General features: G+C 44.4%; 1 protein-coding gene across 1 annotated transcript in view; it reads right to left on the bottom strand.

Annotated features, from left to right (window-relative positions):
• Positions 1–23181, bottom strand: part of LOC147099550 (kinesin-like protein KIF18A) — an 81305-nt gene that overhangs the window by 51316 nt on the left and 6808 nt on the right. The window contains exons 3-8 of the mRNA XM_085969793.1: positions 22489–22593; positions 18373–18483; positions 17440–17637; positions 15513–15689; positions 13345–13419; positions 6484–6590 (exon numbers count right to left, since the gene is read on the bottom strand). Of these exons, the coding sequence (XP_085825919.1) occupies positions 6484–6590; positions 13345–13419; positions 15513–15689; positions 17440–17637; positions 18373–18483; positions 22489–22593 (773 nt within the window). The remainder of the gene's footprint in view (positions 1–6483; positions 6591–13344; positions 13420–15512; positions 15690–17439; positions 17638–18372; positions 18484–22488; positions 22594–23181) is intronic.

Genomic DNA, 23181 nt, shown 5'->3' with positions numbered 1-23181 from the left:
GCCGTAACCTACAGGGCTACGGACCAAGAGCTGGAAAGTGGGATTAGGCTGGAGAGCTCTGTCGCCTGGCGCAGACACAATGGGCCAAAATGGCCTCCTTCCGGGCTGTAAATTTCGAAGATTCAATCATGGAACTATACTTCAGCAGTAAGAGGAGTGTTGTGGGGTGGGGGGGGAAAGAGGGGGCATGGGAGAAACAACATGGTACATTGAAGGAAGGATTTAAAAAAAGGCCTTAATCTTTGATTTCCATGCAAGAAACCTTATTAAGTATTAAATGCATAGTAACAGCCCCATTTGAATTTCAGACAATCCTGTTTGGCATGGATAATTAAAAAGGAAAACCTTCACTGTGGAAACCTATGCAACAGCCCTTTGTAGCAATGGCTAACCCAACACTAACTTTACATGAGGCATATTCACATCATGCAGGACTTGCATGGCTGTGCGGACTCAAGGTGGAAAATTATTACGGGTGTCAACAGACTTAGGAGTTTCTTTTAGAGCAAAAAAAGCATTCTTTTACTTTTAGTCCACAAAGGCCATCTTTTATTTTCTTCCCCGAATTTACTTAGGATTAGGTACTGATGAACAGTCTCACTCAAACAGGTTAACCCATTATTCTTCTTAAGCTGACTGAAATGGTCTCCATTTCCTGCGCTCATGTTTTTCCTTTTGCCTCTCATTTAAGTGTATTTGTTTGAAAATTCTAAATCCTGATCCGCACACAGAACATGCAGTTTGATTCCGTTTGTTTCAATGGGACTGAATTCCACAGGAAAAAAAAATGTAAATGCTGAAAAATCTGAAATAAAAGCAGATATTGCTGGAAATATGCACTGGGCCCCCAACAGCGAAAGATTTCAGACAAAGCATCTAAAATTTTAACTTTCACCCGCCTTTTTTTTTTACAGATGTGGATAGAACTGCTCTGTATTTCCAGAATTTGAGTTTGTTTTTTAAATTTCTGACGAGCACAATCCATTTTGATTTCCCCCCAGTTCCAAAGCACACTTTAACATTCCGCAGTACTGAGGGAGCTTGAAACGGTGAATGAAGTGTCTAATTAGCAACCGCTTTTTAAAGGTTGCTGCGCTGTGATTTATAGGCTTCTCCCCTGCAAGAGTGTCGAAACAACCTTGTCCTATGCATGAGTTCAGAGATCAGTTAGTAGCAGTAGGAAGGCAAATTCCCAATGGGGACAATTTCTTACATAATCAAGCGTTTTCTTGCCAAGCAGAAAATGTATTCAACTGGAACCAAACATGCATCTTAAATTTAATTGCCAAAAGACTTCTGTTGTTTCTTCTCCTGTTGGCTGAACTATCACCAAATATCAAGATCGAGATTGTACATGCAAGCTCATGACTGCTAACTTAGATTAAAAAAAAGGACACCACACTGCATTTGAACACAAGTACAGGAAACTTTGGTTTATCCGGAGGTTAACTGTCCGGAATGCTCGATCCACCGGCAAAATTCAGGAGTCGGTTCAGTAAGTTTTATTTCTTTTCGTTGCTTTTTCCCCCCCACCAGTCAGGCTCTGCAAGGTCTAGCTAAAGCTGTTGCTTAGCTACAGAGACGCTTGCAAGCTATGGCCGACTGTTAGGGTTTGTTAGTTTTGATGGGACGGCAACAGCTCGGTCCCGTTGGTGCCAGATATCACAAAGTTTCCTGTAGTTTAATGCTCGTCACTTAAAAAGGTTGTTCTTTTGTATTTACTAGGTCGATGCGTCATCGGACAGTTTTCTACTTTGCCTCACCCTACACGGGGAGAGGGGGGAAATAAACTCAACAAAACTTAGAGAACCGCGAGTATGCCTGGAGCTTCTCAAATCTACTCCGCAAGTTTGTTTAGAAGAAAGTATGGTACAGGAAACTTTCGATTAACCAGCCCCTAAATAACCGGAAATGTCGGTTAACCGGCAAAATTCAGGAGTAGGTTCAGGTAACTTTTATTACTTTTTTTACTCCATTTGTTGCTGTGCAAGGGTGTAGCTGCAGCTGTTGCTAAGCTACAGAGACGCTTGCAACTTGTGCCGATTGTTCTGAAGCTGTTCAACAGGGTTTGTTGCTTTATACGGAGCTCTCAGCTCCGTATCTTTTACTATAGCGTTCGGTTATCCGGAATTGATGATGAACCGGCACCACGTCGGTCCCGTCCGTGCCGGATAAAAGAAAGTTTCCTGTGGATGTCAAGCTTCACTCAGCAGCGAACCATTAATGTATTCAAATTACGGCTACTCCCCAAAGGACCAACTAAAACTTTCAACTATCTTCATCCACAGTTCAAGCCGCAACTGGTCCATGCGCACAACATTCTGTAAATTAGACAGCACTTACACAGCTGCTTCGTCTGATTGGGAGGTTTGAAAAATAAGTCCCATTAACATTTATTTCATCTTACTCTCAAATATCAGCTTCAATTCCCTCAACAGCAAAGCACCCTGTCCTAAATAAGAGCTAGTATTAGAAAGCAGGACTTAACTGGGCTGGTGATGGATGAGTCAATTATCATTGCTGAGCATCTCAGAAGGGCCCAGCAATAATACAAGTTCTTGACACATATGCATTACACTGTCAATTCCAGAATACACAATATGACAGGCAATAGTTTTCCATTCGAGAATTAATCTACACTACGACTGAGTGGATGGTTGGGATGATTGCAGTTTAATACGGACAATAATGTGTATTTGGAGCCGTAATTTATCTCTTTGCGGAGGGGGAAAAAAATACTTCTGTAGTGTATGTAACCGTTCCACCTTTAAGAGAACTATTTTAAGGGTTGCACTACTTTATCTTGGCTGCGGTATACTGTAATACCGGTGGTGACCACACCAGTATATAAGTGCTGTGTAATGATTTATTGGGCAGTTGCGCCCTGACCTTCGACTAGTAAAGACCTGTTAAAGTTTACTCTTGTGGTCTGTGTATTAATTCTCAATATAACACACAGACTTAACAGTGGCGACGAGTACGATCTTACCCTGCGGCAGAGATATATCCAAGGCAGTTTAACGGGCGTCGAGAAGAGGCATCCGCCCTCATCATTCTGCTGAGAAAAGACTCGGGTCTGCAGAGCAAAGGAAGAATTCTGACACGAAGCCTTCCATCAGCAACAGGCAGGATCATCCCTTCTATCACGGTGGTGGGTAAGCCGATCAGCGACGAGCAGCAAGTCGGCCACGTTGACTGAAGTAGGGGAGGGAAAAACGGAGGATATAAGGGCGGGGAACTCGACCACGGCCGGGGAAAAGAGCCGGACAGAAGTCTGGGCCAGAGGCGCTGAGACTGGGGCAGCGTAAGACACGGGAGCCGCGGTGAATGCAAACGCAGCCGGTGCGAAAGACCGGGCTGCAAGCGGGCTGGGAGACGCAACAGCGTCGAGAGAGCGCTCGACCGCAACCGGTGAAAAAGGCCGGGCAGCTACCGAGGCCGCGAGGCGCAGCGACCGGGTCAGCGTAAGGCGCGGGAGAAAATTAAAAAAAAAAAATTAAAAAAAACCACGGAGAACTCAGCCGCAGCCGGGGGGGAAAGGACCGGACTGCAAGAAGGGCTGGGAGGCACGATTTGAGAACCGCTGGGGAGGACGAACGCAGCAATACGGCAATCACCATTACAGCCAGCGGGGGAGAAAGGCAAACGCGGGAAGCCGCCATTTTCGTAGGCGGGGGAAGAAGACAAGCGCGGGAAACCGCCATTTAAAAAAGAAATTAAGAAAAATTTCTTTTTGTTTCTCAAGAAGATTGCGAGGATGCCTAAGCGTGGTAACATCAACGATTTCGATTCCGATGTTGAAGATTGGGCCACGTATGTAGAACGCATAGAGATTTATTGTAAGGCAAATAAAATATCCGATGAAGATAAAGCACTAACCTTACTAAACTCAATGGGTGCGAAGACATACGGGCTATTGAAGCATCTTCTATCACCAGCTAAACCGGCGGATCAGGCTTTCGCTAATATTGTTGCTGTCCTGAGAAATCATTTGAACCCCACACCGCTGATGTTAGCGGAACGATTTAAATTTTATGCGAGAACACAACTGAAAGAGGAAAGCAACGCGGAGTATTTAATTGAACTGCGTAAGTTAGCGAAATACTGTCAGTTTGGGGAAAGACTGACAGAGGCACTGAGAGACAAATTCGTGTGTGGATTGTCGAAAGAAGGAACACAAAAGCGGTTGCTTGAAGAGAATGATCTTACACTTGAGAAGGCTGTCACTATTGCAGCATCGCACGAAGCCGCAGCGAGAGGCACTGCGGAAATGCAGCTGAAGGCAGCGGTACTCAGCGTAGATCAAATGGCTTTGGGTACAACGAAATGTTATCGTTGTGGAAAGACAACACACGATCAGAACCAATGCTGGTTTAAAAACCAGGAATGTAGAAAATGTGGCAAGCTTGGTCACATAGCTAAAGTATGCCGGTCAGGAAAGAAGACCAGCAACAAAAAGTCACCACAGGAAAAGTGCAGAAAGGTACATAAGGTGGCTGAGAAGAGTTCGGATGAACAGAATTCGGATTCAGACTCCAACAGCAAGGAACTGGGTAGTCTGAGAATTCACAATGTGAGTAAGGAAGCTGACTGACAAACTATCTGGGTCACACTGCAGATAACAGGAGTCCACGTGAAGATGGAATTGGACACCGGATCGGCGTTGACGGTCATGAATAAGCAAGATTACAAAAAGTTATTCACACATATTCCCCTACGGGATACGGAGATAGTATTGCAGACATACACGGGGCAAAGAGTATACCCCATCAGAAAGATAAAAGTCAAGGTGAGACACAAGGGCAAAGAACACCAAGGAATGGACTACCTGAGGGAGGTCCACCACTTCTGGGACGGGAGTGGATCAGGAAACTAAATATGGACTGGCACCCCCTAAAAGCAATGATGGTAGATTCCGGAAAAAGAAGATGTCAAACCTGAACGATTGTCCAGAGTATTGGATGAGGGCATATGCAGCAGTGACAGTGACAAAGCAGAGAGTGAGAACTCGGTGAAGACAATCAGCTCAGACTCTGGAACTGATGATGGTAAGACCAGCCCATGTGCAAAAGACAAGTCTAAAATGGACTTGCAGACTAATGATGGAAAAACGAAGGAGTACATAAATGCTTCAGAAGAGAACAAAGTATCAGAACAGAATTCCACTGAACAACAACAACATAGTTTGACGGAGAATTCTGAGTCTGTCCAGCCTACAGACATGCACATTTCTGAGGAACACCGGGCTCGAACTCAACTCCATTTCAAACTACAACAACAATTAGAACAAATGATTCGCCGTTTTGAGCAAGAGATGAATGCAACGAAAAAGTTCTTTGACACAGAGTGGGAGATTCTGGAAAGACAGCAGAAGCAGCTGATTGAGAAAATGGAACAGGAACACACAAACCGTCTGCGCGATGAGGCCAAACGAATCAAAGCTGAGCAAGAAAGGGAATATGTCAAATTCATCGATCAGTTGAAAGTTAAGAAGAAAGAGCACCCTTTTGTGAGCAGTGTCAGCAGTAATAAGCCACTCAGGGAATTGGTGGCAGAGGCAAAGGCTGAAGTGATGGAGGAAATAGAAGACAATAGAGAAGAAGCAGAAGATGATGGCTCATCTGAACCATTATCACCCCTACCAGGTCACGCACGTGGTCGCTCCGAACTGAGCCAAATCAGTCTGGAAGTAGAAAAACTTCCCAAGGTACTCGAGCCTTTAGAAGTCAGCAATGCTGGTTCTGAAGTTACGAAAGTTCAAGCTGTTAAGTCCAGTGAAGGACTATTAGATGAGTCACCCCAGCAACGACAACCTACTACACCACCGAGAACTACTACACCACCGAGGCGTTATCCGGGCCGAGTCAGGAAGCGCAGGAGGCGCCTCCGCAGAGACTGAATCTGTGAACTGTTTTTACATGAAGTTGTGTATATATGTTATGATGTTATGTTTAATGGGGAATATATATACTGTTAAGCTAAAAAGGGAGGATTGTAGTGTATGTAACCGTTCCACCTTTAAGAGAACTATTTTAAGGGTTGCACTACTTTATCTTGGCTGCGGTATACTGTAATACCGGTGGTGACCACACCAGTATATAAGTGCTGTGTAATGATTTATTGGGCAGTTGCGCCCTGACCTTCGACTAGTAAAGACCTGTTAAAGTTTACTCTTGTGGTCTGTGTATTAATTCTCAATATAACACACAGACTTAACAACTTCTGTCAGATTATGAGTATAAAATCAGATTGAATGGACCTCCCTCAAGTGTCTTTACGTTGGGAATTGCAATGTCATTGCTCCTCAATTACCCCAATACTAAATAAATAGAATTAACTGGTGGGGTGTACAATTACTGATGTAGTAGCTTGTGTATGCATGTAAATAATGTGCAGTCTGAAGCAAACAGCTTTTTCCTTAAAAAAAGTGTTCAATAGTGGTCTGATACTGATGCAACAAATGAGTGAAACCGTGCATCCTACCACTGCTGTTGACTGGATAGCATTGCCTGGGCTGGACTACGATCATCCTTGGCGATGACGCACTTCCCTTCCTCGTAGGCCTTCAGCTTGTCTTTTAGTTGCGTGACCTGAGGATAAATGAGATTCCAAAGGAGTCAGTCACTGTCCATTTAACTCAGTTAGGTTGTGGCTAATCAGGCAGGAATTTGTTACCATCCAGGAGCTGTAGGCCCGGTTCTGAACAGAATTCCACAGAGGGCAGCCACGCACAACCCCTCCCTCTCCTTCCCCTCAGGCTCACCCAAGAACGGAGGTTTCTCATTTCGAAAGGATACAATAAATGACAGCAGTACTGATGAACGGAATATGATGATTGGGCTTAATTTTAATGTTGAACATTACCAAGGAGGAAGGATATTTTAAATCTCTTCGGCCCAACAATACTGTGATAAACATTGCAGAAAACATCTCCTTTATAAGCGGAGATAATTGCCGTTTATCTGGTAAAGGCAGTCCCACGTGCAGTCTCAGACTGAAAAGGAGCTTCTCCTCCTGTGGCCTGTGCAGTACAACTGAACAGCAAATCAGCATCATTCCAGTCATTAGTATTGAAACATGGTGCTCAAAAGTAAATGTGCTCAAGTTTAGTATCAACTGGGTTTGTAGTTAATGCAAACTAAAGCTAATTTATCTCAGAGCGTATTATCTTTCCATCATGTTATAGAAATTTCCACCTATAACACACCTGGGTATCCAGTGCAAAATAGTGCACATTAAATACAAAAAAAGTTGTAAAACAAATTATAGGCTTTAAATTTCAGAAAAAGAAACCAATAATTAGGACTGAACATACGCAAGAAGAAAGGAATAGATATTTTATTACAATTTACAATCCCTTTAGGACAATCATTTCTAATTTACAGCATGATCATGAAATCACCTTGAACACAAGCGAGAAAACACACCTCCCAGAGAACAGCCCTAAAGCCTGAAACTTAATTCCATCTATTCACCTAGACCAAAGGTTAAACTGAACAGATTTTTACATAGCTTTTCCCAGATGGGGAGATAGAAACCAGAGCCTAAAAGAAAATCTTCAAATCTGATCTTGTTTTAAGTGACAAATCCAAACCAGATCGTGACATTCAGAAAGGTCCACAAGCTTAAGCAACACACTGCCCCTAAGAAGCCAGGATAAAGCACCATAAACTCTACAGATCCTACACAGGACCTGTGTGAATAACACACTTTACAGCTTGCACGGAGACAGTTGGAATACTAAAGTGCAAACACATTAGTTTCGGCAGCAGGACAGCTAGAAAAGAGCACGGTAAACCCATTATAACCTGTGTTAGGACAGTCGGAACACAGCACCATAAATCCTTCACATCCTGCACTGGGATGGTCAGAACTAAGCACTATGAACACATTACGAGATACACTAAGAAAAATCAACACGGATCTTTGAAGTGTACAAATAGACAAATCTGAACCAAGACCCTTCCACGTGGGAAATTGCAGTAGAAGTGCCCAACTGCCAATGAGGAGAACAGATGTGTCAGCAGAGGGAGGATCATCTTTACAGATTACGGGAAAGAATCATGTGGGGAAAACAGACAAAAAGACAGTTAAAGCAACCTTGCGTTAAGGGAATCTCCCCAGCATCAGAGCGGGCTTCCTCAAATGGTAGGCAGAGAATATTGCAACAAAGGCCATTTTTATATTAACGCTAAATACTGTGCAAAATTTCCCTTTCGAGAAACAAAACAAAATCTACAATTCAGAAACTGTATTGTTCACTGATTTTTTACAAGTATTTTCTCTTCTTTCCAGGCCCCATGTTGGGACATGCTAACTTTCCAATTGAGGATAGGACTTGCCCGGGGGGGGGGGGGGGTGGAGCGAATGAGAGGGGTGAAGAAACAAAGTTAAAAGAGTAGTCTAAAGTCCACTGACTAATGGAAAATATGCACAATTACATCATACAGCATCCAATTCCACAGACTAAATGGTATGTTCTGTTTGAGTGAATTGTCTTGTGAATACAACCAAATCCCTTGTTTGTTTTAGATATAGCTTCACAGCATTGGTCATGAACCTTCAGAGAGCGATACACTAACAGCCAGATCTTTTTCTTTCACAACGGTCTTCAATTCTGTATGTATATTTAGCATTAGGTAGGCCCACATGCACAACACTACGCTTTTTCAAGTACAGGCCCATTTCAACACATTGAGATTTGATGGCAGTAGTTTAACATCCTCTAAAGTCCTAACACTCTCACCTTTTATAGTTTCCAAACTTGCAGATCATTCACCCAACACTTACATCTAGGTCATTCATGAAGATAGTAAAGAGCAATAGTCCTAAATAATGTTCCCAATTTTAAATTTGGGTGCGTGGTCCCTTTAACAGGCCACATGGCCCATTCAAACATGCGCAAAACATTACATTGGAAAAGCTGGTCTCGGGTTGTACGGGACTGGTAGACAGCTGCACGGCCGCGCTTAGAGGGAACGTCCCAACACCAAACCCTGTGGGGCACTACGGGTAACCCTGTCTCGAAGCAGAATCAAGTTCATTGGCAACATTTTCAGCTCAAGGACATTCAGCCAATTCTTAATCTACTGCAGCAGATTACCATTATTTGCACAATTCTATCTTGTAGAGTAGCTCTTGTAAGCAGACGAGTTTGTCCTTGTACAAGACTACCAGACGTCCCAAAGCGCTTTACTTTTTGAAGTGTAGTCACTGTTGTAATGGTCCCCTGCTGCTCTTCAAAATAATGCCACGAGATCTTTTACGTCCACTTGAGAGAGCAGACAGGGCATCGGTTTAACGTCTCATCCGAAAGACGGCACCTCAGACAGTGTTGCACTCCCTCAGTACAGCACTGGAATGTCAGCCTAGATTTTTGTGCTCAAGTATCTTGAGCGGGACTTGAACCCACAACCTTCAGACTCAGAGGCGACTTAGTTACAATAGTCGGTTAGAATATTGTCTCCAGTTTGGTCTCCTCACATGGGGGCGATATTGAGGCTTTGGAATGAGTAGAGGAGGACCACAAGATTAATTCAAGTTTCAAATACTTTAGTTACCCAGAGAGACTCAAAGAGCTGGGCCTGCATACTTTCGAGAGGCATAGACTCAAAGCGATTTGATTGAAAGAAAGAACTTGCATTTATATCGCGCCTTTCACGGCCTCAGGATATCCTAAAATGCTTTACAGCCAATGAAGTACTTTTGAAGTGTAGTCACAGATATAGGGAAACGGTTGTGGTTTATAAAATAATAATAATAAAGGGAATAAATTGAGTTTACATGGACAGGTTCAACTGGATGAGTTGAGGACGACTAGGGACAAGCTTACAAGTTAACCAAGAGCAGAACTAGGTTGGATGTTAGGTGGTTCTTCTTCCCAGGAGAATAATGGGCCTGCAGAAAAGGTTACTGGCTCCTACGGTGAATGCTGATTCGCTGTATTCCTTCAAGAGAGAGCTGGACCTGTCTCTGGCTGGGATGGAGACATAATACAAGAGGTAGGTACCCTGTATTGTAAATCAGGGTCATGGTGATCTCTTAGACTAGTTTCGATCGTCTAAAGGGGTTGGAGAGGAATTTTCTGATTCCCCCCCCCCGCCCCCCTAATCGGTCTGGGATTTTAAGCTGGTTTTTCGCCTCTCCCAGGAGATGACACGGCTCCGGATGGGTAGGAAGTATCTGCATCGTGATGCATAAGGCATCAAAACTATGAGAGACAGGCTAGATGGACCGTTGGTTCTTCTCATCGAGTCTACATCACAGAAACAGGCCATTTGGCACAACTGGTCTATGTTGGCATTTATGCTCCATACGAGTCTCCACCCAGCCCGCTTCATCTAATCCCATCAGCATACCCATCTATTCCTTTCTCCCTCACTCATGTGCTCATTTAGCTTCCCCTTAAATGCATCCATGCTATTTGCCTCAACTACTCCTTGTGGTAGAACATTCCACACTCTTACCACTTTTTAGGTAAAGATGTTTCTCCTGAATTCCTTATTCAGTTTATTAGCGGCTATCTTATATTTAGTTTGGTCTCCCCCACAAGTGGAAATATTTTCTCCATGTCTACCCTATCGCACCCTTTCATTAAAGATCTCGATCAGGTCACCCCTCAGCCTTCTCTTTTCTAGAAAAAGCAGCCTCAGCCTGTTCAATCTTTGCCAACAGTTATAACTGCTCAGTCATAGAGTTATACAGCACGGATAGAGGCCCTTCGGCCCATCGTGTCCGCGCCGGCCATCAAGCCCTGTCTAATCTAATCCCATATTCCAGCATTTGTTCCGTAGCCCTGTATGCTGTGGCATTTCAAGTGCTCATCCAAATGCTTCTTAAATGTTGTGAGGGTTCCTGCCTCCACAACCCTTTCAGGCAGTGAGTTCCAGACTCCAACCACCCTCTGGGTGAAAAAGTTCTTTCTCAAATCCCCTCTAAACCTCCCGCCCTTTACCTTGAATCTATGCCCCCTAGTTATTGACCCCTCTACTAAGGGAAAAAGCTCCTCAGCATCCATCCTATCTATGCCCCTCATAATTTTGTACACCTCAATCATGTCCCCCCTCAGCCTCCTCTGCTCCAAGGAAAACAAACCCAATCTGCCCAGTCTCTCTTCATAGCTGAAGCGCTCCAGCCCTGGCAACATCCTGGTGAACCTCCTCTGCACCCTCTCCAACGCGATCACATTCTTCCTGTAGTGTGGCGACCAGAACTGCACACAGTATTCCAGCTGTGGCCTAACCAGTGTTTTATACAGCTCCATCATAACCTCCTTGCTCTTATATTCAATGCCTCGGCTAATGAAGGCAAGTATCCCATATGCCTTTTTTACCACCTTATCCACCTGTTCCGCCGCCTTCAGGGATCTGTGTACTTGCACACCCAGATCCCTCTGACCCTCCGTCTTGCCTAGGGTCTTACCATTCATTGTGTATTCCCTTGCCTTGTTAGTCCCCCCAAAGTGCATCATCTCGCACTTTTCCGGGTTAAATTCCATTTGCCACTGTTCCGCCCATCTGACCAACCCATCTATATCGTCCTGCAGACCGAGGCTACCCTCCTCGCTATTTACCACCCTACCAATTTTTGTATCATCCGCGAACTTACTGATCATACCTTTTACATTCATATCCAAGTCATTAATGTAGACCACAAACAGCAAGGGACCCAGCACCGATCCCTGTGGTACCCCACTGGCCACAGGCTTCCAGTCACAAAAACAACCTTCGACCATCACCCTCTGCCTTCTGCCACTAAGCCAGTTTTGTATCAAATGTGCCAAGGCACCCTGGATTCCATGGGCTCTTACCTTCTTGACCAGTCTCCTGTGCGGGACTTTATCGAAGGCCTTACTGAAATCCATGTATACCACATCCACTGCGTTACCCTCATCCACACACCTAGTCACCCCCTCAAAAAATTCAATCAAATTAGTCAGACATGATCTTCCCTTGACAAAGCCATGTTGACTATCCCTGATTAATCCTTGCCTCCCCAAGTGGAGACAAATTTTGTCCCTCAGAATTTTTTCCAATAATTTTCCTACCACTGATGTTAGGCTCACTGGCCTGTAGTTCCCCGGTTTTTCCCTACTTCTCTTCTTGAATAATGGTACTACATTAGCGGTTCTCCAGTCCTCTGGCACATCCCCTGTGGCCAGAGAGGTCCTGAATATATGTGTTAGAGCCCCCGCAATCTCTTCTTTTGCCTCACAGCAGCCTGGGATACATTTCATCCGGGCCTGGGGATTTATCCATTTTTAGGCCAGCTAAAACCGCCAATACCTCCTCCCTCTCGATGTTAATATGTTCGAGCATATCACAGTCCCCCCGCCCTATTTCTATGTCTACATCGTCCTTCTCCATAGTGAAAACAGATGCAAAAAATTCATTTAGAACCCCTCCTACATCTTCCGGCTCCACAAAACGCTCAGTTCTGCTATCCTGTCAGCATTCTTTGTACAGGTAGACTACCCTTTATCCGAACTTCCGAAAACCGAAACCCTCTGAAAACCGAAGGTTTTTTCGTTCAGCGTAAGTCCAGCGTAAGTCGTGCGCACGACCCCCCGCCGACCCCCACCCCCCCGTCGGCCCCGACCGCCCCGCCGGCCCCGACCCCCGCCGACTTACGCTGAGCGTCAGCGTAAGTCGTGCGCACGACCCCCCGCCGGCCCCGACCCCCGCGCCGACCCCGACCGTAAGTCGGCGGGGGTCAGGGTCGGCGGGGGTCCGCGGGTGGGGGGGGGGGTCGGCGCCGGCGGGGGGGTCGTGCGCACGGCCCCCCGCCGACCCACCTTCCGAAATCCGAAATTCTCCGAAAACCGAAACACGGCTGGTCCCGAGGATTTCGGATAAAGGATAGTCTACCTGTATGATCATATGCAAAGTATCAAAGGCTTTCAGAAAGCCCAGGCGGACAATGTCCTCATCCTCTAACTTAGTAACTTCTTCAAAAAAATTCAATGAATTTGGTAAAAAACAATCTTATTTTCCAGAAACCGTGTCGAGTGTCCCTGATGACTCCTTCTCTATCCAAGTGGTCCTATGGGGCATCTCTTATACCATTGAGCATCTTACCTATTAGAGGTCAAACTAATGGGGCTATGATTACCCAGCTCTGGCTTATTCACCCTTTTCAAAAACTAGAACTATATTAGCATCTTTCCAATCTGAGGGAACAGTCCCCGACTCTAGCGAGCTTTAAAGATACGGGCAAGGGGTTCGCATAGCACCTGTTTCCACTGCAGGTCGGCTCTGGATCTGAATGTTTTGATAACTACATCCTGGACCATTTAAAATGTCCAATTTAAACCATGCAAATGATGTAAAAAAAAAAATCACTTGCCTCTCTCCGTAGCTCCTCACATATGGCTGCATATTTACTTATGTGACAGTCCAGGCTCACAATATTGCTCTTCAGCTGAAACAGAAACAGAAATAGATCAGTGCCCACATACAATTGCTTTTTCCTCCTCCTCCTAAAGCTGGCGATTAATATTGATAACTGCAGGAAAATCTGCTATTTTCACAGGAGAACGACATCTTAAAGAGGAAGTATCAACACAGAGACCCTTTATCTAGATTTGAAAATGATTTCTTCCCCTCCCCTGTGGGTGCCATCACAGTATGGTATGGCAGCTGTAGCTACTATGACCGGAAAGCCCTGCAGCGGGTAGTCAAAACTGCCCAACGCATTACCGGCACCCAGCTACCGACCATATAGCACATATACCAGAAACGCTGTTTACGGAGGTCACGGTCCATCATCAAAGACCCTACCCACCCCAGCCACAGTCTGTTTGCCCTCCTGCCATCTGGGAGACGCTACAGATGCATTCGCACCCGTACGACCAGATTTAGGAACAGCTTCTTTCCCAGGGCTGTCATCCTACTGAACTCCACAAATAAACTCTAAAGCCTGCACATCTGCCAATGCACTTTATTATGGTTATGTTTATGTTAATGTATTACAAGCCAAATGTATGTTGAATGTTTAAATGTCTTAATCTAAATGTACACTCTCGGGAGCCGCAAGCCTACATTTCGTTGTACTGCACTTGTGCACTAACAATGACAATAAAAGTTGATTTGATTTGGTTGAAGTAATCCAACTCTGGAGCAGAAAGCTACAGAAAACGCTACAAACGCACAGCAGATTAACATCTGAAACTTTTTCGGCTGGACTTACCTAACCCATTTAACTTTCTTCCTCTTTCAGAGACTAATCAACCACCTTGCCCCTTTCTGGCATTTACAGGAAACTGGTTTATCTGGAGGTTAACTGTCCGGAATGCTCGAGCCACCGGCAAAAATCAGGAGCCGTTTCGTTAGGTTTTTTTTCTTTTCGTTGCTTTTTTTTCCCCACCAGTCAGGCTCTGCAAGGTCTCGCTGAAGCTGTTGCTAAGCTACAGAGACGCTTGCAAGGTACGGCCGACTGTTTAGAAGCTATTGCTAGGCAACAGGGTTTGTTGCCAGATACGGAGCTCAAAATCTCCGTACGTTCCAACATTAGCGCTGGTTTGTCCGGCAGTTTTGATGGGACGGCAACAGCTCGGTCCCGTCGGTGCCGGATAGCACAAAGTTTCCTGTATTTCCAATTTCAAGCAACCAGGACTTGTCGAAGAGCAGGTTGGGTACAAATATAAGCAAAGCTGCTGGTTTGCAGTTTTCATGTTATAAATGGGCAGCATGAGACAATATGATCCCCAAACCACTAGTACAAGTTCCAGACCTTCCATGAAATAAAAATGGATTTGACTTATTGTAAACCAGTGCCCTGAAAATAAGGAGTGGCTTATTCTGCTTTGCATTCATCAAGCTAAGTTAATGGATCGCAAAGCTAGGACATGCAACATTTTTGTTCTCCTCAGCACCCAGAGACCATCAAGTACTCTGCACGTCATGCATGCCTCGGGTTAGTGGTTAAGCTGATGGGCCTTTACAATGCAGTTCAACCCTAACTTCAACAAAGCATGTCTCGACTGCACTAGCATACTTCCCATTCCCAATAACTCACCCAGGCTTCACACAAAAAAAAAAGCCCCGAGGAATTTGTTGCTTCAGTTTTTCTTTCACACTTGGTTTCTTTTACTGGCACGGCAACACCTCAGAACTCTGGCTGAGTCGGGTGACCTGCACGAGCCTCAACCAAAAACTGCCCCAGTTATCCTGGCAATTGGCAGAGGAGAGCAGCTTCCGCTTTGCATTTATCCACCCTGCCAAGCAGAATCTTAATACGGAGCTGGTATTGGGAATACCGTCCCATCCCAGCTTTTTTTAAGCTGCCCTTTCCTCCCTCTGTCGATGCTGGGATGAAAGCAGTGTTTGAAAGCAGCACAAATTATTTCTGTCTACCCATTATCGTAGTGAGACAATTGCTGTTACTTTTTCCATAAATACCATAATTTAAGGACTGTTAGCAGGTGGGTAAAACAAATCAATATCGTGCAATTGGACATTTTTAGCATTATGTGAGAAGGTCAAATATAATGAGATAAACGTGAATAAACTTACTGAGGATTTGATATCCTTAGCACGGTTTGCATACTTTAGTGTATTATATGTATCTTCATAACTGATAGCTGAAGGGCTAACATTAGCAATCATCACTGTCCGGCAGTTTCCGCCCAACGAGTCCTTAAGGAGTCGGGTCAGCTTGCTATCTCGGTAAGGGATATGGGCCTTTTTACCCTGAGTAGGTAGAGAAATAAAACAAAACAGCTTCCATTAGTAACTTCCACCCGAACCCCTCTGCATAGCGATCGATGAACTATGTAGTATACCTTATTAACAATAAAGCACTCTGCATTTGGAAAGCATCCACCCGAAGGGTATGCTGCAGCTGGACAGGCTGTCTTCCCTCCAGAGAGTTGTTGCACTCAGGAGCATGCTATCCCTTTTAGTGTACATAACATTTCTGACAACTCAGTATTGCACCAAAGTACAACTTGATTCGTCACTCAATATTAATTTTGTCTTTACTATCAGCTTGTTATAAGCAGGCAAAGTAGTAAGAACTTGCATTTATATGGCTCTTTTCATGACCGCAGGACGTCCCAAAGCAACCAGAAGTACTTCTGAAGTGTAGTCCCATAACTGTAGTAATGTAGAAAACCCGGCAGCCAATTTGTGCACAGCAAGGTCCCACAAACAGCAATGAGATAATGACCAGATAATCAGTTTAGTGATAATTGGTTGAGGGATAAATATCGGCCAGGACACCAGGGAGAACTCCCCTGCTCTTCTTCAAATAGTGCCATCAATAGTGAATCTTTGTCTACATGAGAGGGAAGACGGAGCCTCACTTTAACGGCTCATTCAAAAAACAGCACCTCCAACAGTGCAGCACTCTCTCAGTATTGCACTGGAAGTGTCAGCCTAGATCACATGCTCAAGTCTCTGGAGTGGGACTTGAAGCTATAATCTTCTGACTTAGAGGTGAGAGTACTACCAACTGAGCCAAGGCTGGCGATACAGATAATGTTTCAATTATTTTTATTGCTTCTTACACAAAAATGCTTAAAAGTTTGAAACACTGACATGAATTCTAATAGTTCAATCTGACATTTCCCCCCCTCCCCACCAATCCAGGCTTTTGTTCTTCACTACGTAATGGTTTTTGCTGTGTGCCATCCTCAACCAAAAGGGTGGATAGGAGACCTGCTCCCAGATACCTATGTTGCTGCATTTCCACCATCCGCTGGGAGGTACAACAGCAGACCAACACTCCCTCCCTGTGGGAATATGACCTCCTCTGCTGAGTATGTAGAAAGGTAGTGTAACAGGCAGCGCAGTAATATTGGGGCAAATTATATTCAGTCCTGGTGTCCGTATTCATAGAAACATAGAAGATAGGAGCAGGCCATTCGGCCCCTCGAGCCTGCTCCGCCTTTCAATGCGATCATGGCTGATCATCCAAATTCAGTACCCTGTCCCTGCCTTCTCCCCATACCCCTTGATCCCCTTAGCCTTAAGAAATATATCTAACTCCTTCTTGAATATATTTAATGAATTGGCCTCTACTGCCTTCTGTGGTAGAGAATTCCACAGGTTCACCACTCTCTGGGTGAAGAAATTCCACCTCATCTGTCCTAAATGGCTTACCCCTTATTCATTAAGCTACGTAAATTAATATAACTGCTCATGAGTTATTTTCTATAGAATGAAGGCAAACATTCAGTAGGATTCTGCCATCATCTGTAACTCTTAAAGGGGCACAGTCTTCAAGATAAAGTATTTGGTCAACCTGTGACTACTTGGTGGAAATGAGAAGTGTGCCACACATGATTTTTGCCGTAACGTCACAAAGAGGTGTCGATAATGAGGTGTTTCAATACAACTTACATCATTTATGGGGTGTTTGTGTTCCAAAAAAGTTTACGAAAAACCGGTTTCATGAAAACTGTGCCCCTTCCCTTTAAAAAGGAATAATCTGTTGTACCTTGTTGTCTGCCAGTGCATTAATTACATTTCCTAATGCAAGCAGAGAGCGGTTTATGTTTGCCCCCTCCCTAAACCGTGCTCCTTGGGCCTTGGTTGCAGTGGCACGCTCTGATCCAGCCAAATCAATCAAGCACATCTTAGCCATCCGCAGGTTCTTGCTGATGCTGGCAATACGATCTTGTTGTTTCACATAGACCTATTTTGTGAAAAAGAAATATCAGTTACATGAAATAAGGAAGCCCAATAAAATAAACACAGTACCTGCTTCCCAGACACACATTCAGTTTCTCTGTCAGTCATGATGAACACCATCAGTTCTTAGACCTGCTTCTCCATAACACATGCCCTAAAATAGCTAACTTCTTTATTAGGACTAATCATTTGTTTTAGGGTTACCACTACATCTCATTTATAATGTAATTATGAGCAGTTATATCAAAGACTCCCTGCTCTCTCCCATGTACCATTCACTGGGTCCTGGCATTACCATTTGAGCTTGCTGTTTAGTATACAACAGCAGGCACAGCAGGATTATCTGCCTTCCCAGGCATTTGGGAAGCACTTAGCTTTTGGTTGACGCCTCCCTATGATGGTACGGCACCAATGGGGAACTCAGCACAGAATACTGCAGTACATACTTGCAGCATGCCGCTGTGCAATGAAGCAGGTTGGAACTACTACACAGTACAGGACACCCTAGGCCAATCATGCTCCCGTGCTATTGGGCAGCGATTCATGGAGGTGCAAATGCTGTTGGTAAAATAAATTGGAATAATTTACAACCGGTTGAGATGAATGAAGCGCCCAATTCCAGTTGTACTCATATTCCTACAAAACAGGTCCTTAAAAGTCCTGGGATAACATGCATCTTAGAACTAAAATCATTTTTGATTAAAATATTTCCGACAGTTTGGTCTCAGTTTGTTTCAACCTGAAAGACAGCATGGGATCGCGAGGATGTGGCGTTGGCATCAGTTGGATGCTGCGTCCTGTTCAGGTTTCCATTTGCCAACATCTCTAAAAGCTCTTTGGCAGATTTGGGCTGTAGGACAGAACAAAAAACAGAACACAGTCTTTAAGAAGATACCTTTTTAATTCAGCAAACGAAGTTTCCTTTACTCTTGTGAAAGGGTACACACACCGACTTATCAGCGATCAGACCTGAACTCTAGTGTTGGATTGTGCAGAATACTCTTCCTCCTCACTCAGTCATGGGTAACAAATACTGGCACTCTCTTTTAAAGCAAAGAGGAAGTAATTTTGATGCCAAGTCGCTACCCTTTTCTGCTTCAGGCAGAGATATATTAATAAACTGTTAATGTTGCAGAACAATGTTATGAACAGTTTTTAAAGAGAGTAGCCTGTAGAAGTGTTGGAGGTTTTGCCCACTCCTCCCCCATCCCCCCCTTCCCATTTTTCCACCAGTGTTCATTTGAGCAAGCGTGCGCACAGGCTATGGTGCGGCTTCTGGTTAAATCAGAGACAGCGTTTCGCCTGCATCCCTCTAGTTTATATTCTATCTGCAGTCATGTCCTCTCCGAACTCATCTTGAGCACAGGACCCATCCCCAGCTCCTTTAGCTCACTTAACTGCAGACCACCCAGTTTCTCTTCTTGGCCCTCGTGCTAGCTGACATTGCAAATAGTCTCCTCTCCTCAGCTACTGCCCTCAGCTTTTCTAAATCACTGTCAACAACCTTCCTCAAAAAACCCACCTTCAACCCCTCGGTCCTTCCAAACTACCTCATCTCCACCTCCCTTTCGTCTCCAATGTCCTGGAGGTTGTTGTTGCCTCCCAAATCCGTGCTCATCTTTGCTGCAACTCCATGTTTGAATCTCTCCAACCAAGTTTCTGCCCCTGCCATAGCTCTGAAACGGCCATAATCAAAGCAACAAATGACATCCTCTGTAACAGTGCCCACGGTGCAGTTATCCTCTTCCACCTCTGCTGCCTTCGACACGGTTGATCACACCATCCTGCTCCAACATTTCTCTTGCATTGTCCAGCTCAGTTGGACCTCCCTTGCTTGGTTCCACTCCTCCCTATCCAATCGTAGCTATAGCCTCTCCAGCAACAGCTTTTCTTCCTACCCCTGGCACCATTTACCACCACCCCCCCCTCCCCCCCAGACCACCATTGTGGCATCATCCGAAGACACGGGGTAAGCTTCCACAGGTACACTGACAACACACAGCTCAACCTCTCGATCGCGCCTCTCGACCACTCCACTGCTTCTGAGTTTTCAGGCTGTCTTGGATGAGCTGCAACTTCCTCCAGTGAAACTCTGAGTAGAACAAAACCGTTGTCTTTAGCCCCCGCCACAAACTCCGTACCCCTTGCTACCAATTCCATCTCCCTCCCCAGACACGATCTCAAGATAAACTAGACCGTTTGCAACCTTGGTGCCCTATTCAACCCTGTTGGGGTTTATATAGGATTCTGGCATATATTGCCCTTAAGTGGAGGTATTATAGGATATTGTCATACATCCTCTACCTCTAATACAGGTTTGAGGACAAGGAAAAACTGAAAACGTCCGATTAATACTTTTTCATTAAATCAAGTCAATGATATAACAAAACACAATCTCTTACATAGTGTGTTAAGTTAATCAAGTCGTCAGTTCGACATATTCGTTTATTAATCAAAGTCCATGTGAACTCAGTTAGACATAACATTAATAGAGAGTTAACATGAATCTCTCAGACCTATTCTAAAACAAGCAGCAATTAAGTAGTTGACTACAGGCTTACATGTTTGGGACACTTGGCTAAGTTCGGATGCTGTCTCCCGTTCTTCCAAGGTGACAAATAGCAAGAGGTTTTTTTCCCCGATGGATATTAATTTCATTGCCCATATATGGTCACATTTGTGACTTTCACAATTCACTTAAGTCATCAAGTTTTAGCTTGTGACCCTTAGGTCATCAAGTTTAACTTTGTTGGGCATCTTATGGCCCTTAATTTATCGAACAGACTGCTGAACACGCACATCCATAGGAGCCGTATCCTTATCATCATCCTTTTCCAATCTTTATTGCAAAAGGTACTTGTTGCAGTGTATACACTGGAGTCCATTTAGAAATTAACATTCTTTACTCACATTTCTCCCAGCTGTGCTAAAAGTCTATCTGGTATATCTGTGTGTCTTTCTGAAGTGTGTTTTATTCTAACTACCCTCCAGCTCATTATAGAATGCCAACCAGCTTATTCTTTTAATAACCTATACCTACCTGTCTTTACAAACCCTGAGCTGAACTCCCCATTCCATATCCTCTCCCATCACAAAGACCGCCTTCTTCCACCTCTGGAACATTGACCGCCACTGCCTCAGCCCATTTGCTGCCGAAGTTCTCATCCATGTCTTTGCCACCTCCTGATTTGACCATTCCAATGCTCTCCTGGCCGACCTCCATGCTCCATAAACTTCAGCTCATCCAAAACTTTGCTGCCCATATCCTATTCTGCACACCAAGTCACTCTCACCCATTACCACGTCCTCACTGACCAACATTCAATCCCAGCCCCCCCCCCAAACACCTCCAATTTAAAATTCACACACTCGTGCTTGGATCCCACCATGGCCACACCCCTCCCTATTTCTGTAACCTCCTCAAATGCTGCAACATTCCCCCTCCCCCCCAGAACACTGTTCCTCAGACTCTGCCTTCTTGAGCATGCATCCCCTTCTCTTCGCCCCATCATTGACAGCATGCCATCAGCTGTGTAGGTTCTACGCTCTGGAATTCCCTTCCTAAACTTTTGCATCTCTCTAACTCTTCAAGACCCTCCTTACAACCTCTGTACAATATGTACCATCTAACCATATCTTCAACTAGAAAAACACCAGGCGCTCTCAGCCTTTTTATTGCACATCCTGCCCAACCCCTACCGGAACATCTGTCTTCATGCCAGGGCGATGAGAAGAAAATGGCAATACAGTAGTAATTCATACCAAAAATTGACAAAAGACAACATGCATGTAAATGAAATGCCATTCATCTTATATCTATATCCTCTCACTTACACCCCTGAATCACTGAAAACAGTTCAGTCATGATCTGATTAAATGGTGGAACAGGCTCAAGAGACTGATTGGCCTAGTCCTACTTCCTATGTTCAAATATTTGGAAAGTATTTACAGCACAGAAACAGACCATTTGACTCTTCAGGTCCATGCCGGTGTTTATGCTCTACATGAGCCTCCTCCCACTCTTTTCATCTAATTTATCAACATATGCTTCTATTGCTTCCTCCCTCCGGTTTGTCTAGCTTCCCTTGAACGCATCTATGCCATTTGCTTCAACCCTGTGGTCGCGAGTTCCACATTCTCACCACTCTCTTGGTAAAGAAGTTTCTCCTGAATTCCCAATTGGATTTATTAGTGACTATCTTATATTTATGGCCCCTAGTTCTGGTCTCGCCAGCAAGTGGAAACATCTCTATACCTACCCTATTAAACCCTTTCATAATCTTAAAGACCTCTAATCAGCTCACCCCTCAGTCTTCCTTTCTAGAGAAAATAACCGCAGCCTGTTCAATTTTTCCTTAGATTATACCCATCATTCTAGTAAATCTTTTTTTCACCTTCTCCAGAGCCTCTATAATATGGAGACCAGAACTGTTCACTGTGGTCTAAGCAAGGTTCTATACAAGTTTAACATAACTTTTCTGCTTTTCAATTCTATCCCTCTAGAAATGAACCCCAGTGAATCGTTTGCTTCTTTATGGCCTTATTAACCTGCGTCGCTACTTTTAGCGATATTTAGTACCTTCAAAAGAATATTAAAGCACTCACTAACAATTCATATAATGCAGAACCTTGGAACGTATTGCTTGAACATGGCTAAACCTTGCATGCAAATCTCCTGATGCACGAAAAGTATCCTTTCCACTTAAAGATTGAGCCTATGATAAATGACATTTTCCCTTAACTATCAATAGATGTTGAACATGGTTTGTCAATAGCTACACTGATGATATTCGACAGTAGTGCAATGATAAAAAGCAGCAGTGTACTTGTGAACATCAGTGACTGTGACCCCGACCTGATGAAAGCTTAGCCTCTGGACAACGGTTCCTTTCTGAGGATCCTCTCTCACCACCAGTGAGCCTTTCGGCTCAAGCAGGTCTTGAATCTGCTCATTGTACACCTGGCAACGTGGAGAAAAAAAGACAAAATTAATACAAGTATATCCAATGGCTCAGGACCAAAATGCATCGTTTCTTGCAGCACTTATGAGGGGCCTAGATAGAGTTGACAGGAAGGACCTATTTTCCCTTAGCAGAGAGGCCAATAACCAGGGGGCATAGATTTAAAGTAACTGGTAGAAGGATTAGAGGGGAGTTGAGGAGAACTTTTTTCACCCAGAGGGTGGTGGGGGTCTGGAACTCACTGCCTGAAAGGGTGGTAGAGGCAGAAACCCTCATCACATTTAAAAAGTACTTGGATATGCACTTGAAGTGCCGGAACCTACAGGGCTACGGACCAAGAGCTGGAAAGTGGGATGAGGTTGCATAGCTTTTATTCGGCCGATGGGCCAAAGTGCCTCCTTTTGTGCCGTACATTTCTATGATTCTAGTGAGCAACACTAACCAGGCAGATTCTTACTTTGATCCATTCTTGGACTCAACTTCTAACCACAAATGCATCAAACACCAGAGAACAAGAGCCCAAATCAAAAAAATCCAGTGAACAAAGTCAGGAGCGATTAACTAGTGAGAACCTGAAGATAAAAAGC

The sequence above is a fragment of the Somniosus microcephalus genome, chromosome 28 (assembly GCF_052327205.1).
Source record: "Somniosus microcephalus isolate GS21.2 chromosome 28, FLI_Smic_1.0, whole genome shotgun sequence".
In the NCBI taxonomy this organism is placed as follows: Eukaryota; Metazoa; Chordata; class Chondrichthyes; order Squaliformes; family Somniosidae; genus Somniosus; species Somniosus microcephalus.
This window is presented reverse-complemented; position numbering and strand designations above follow the sequence as displayed.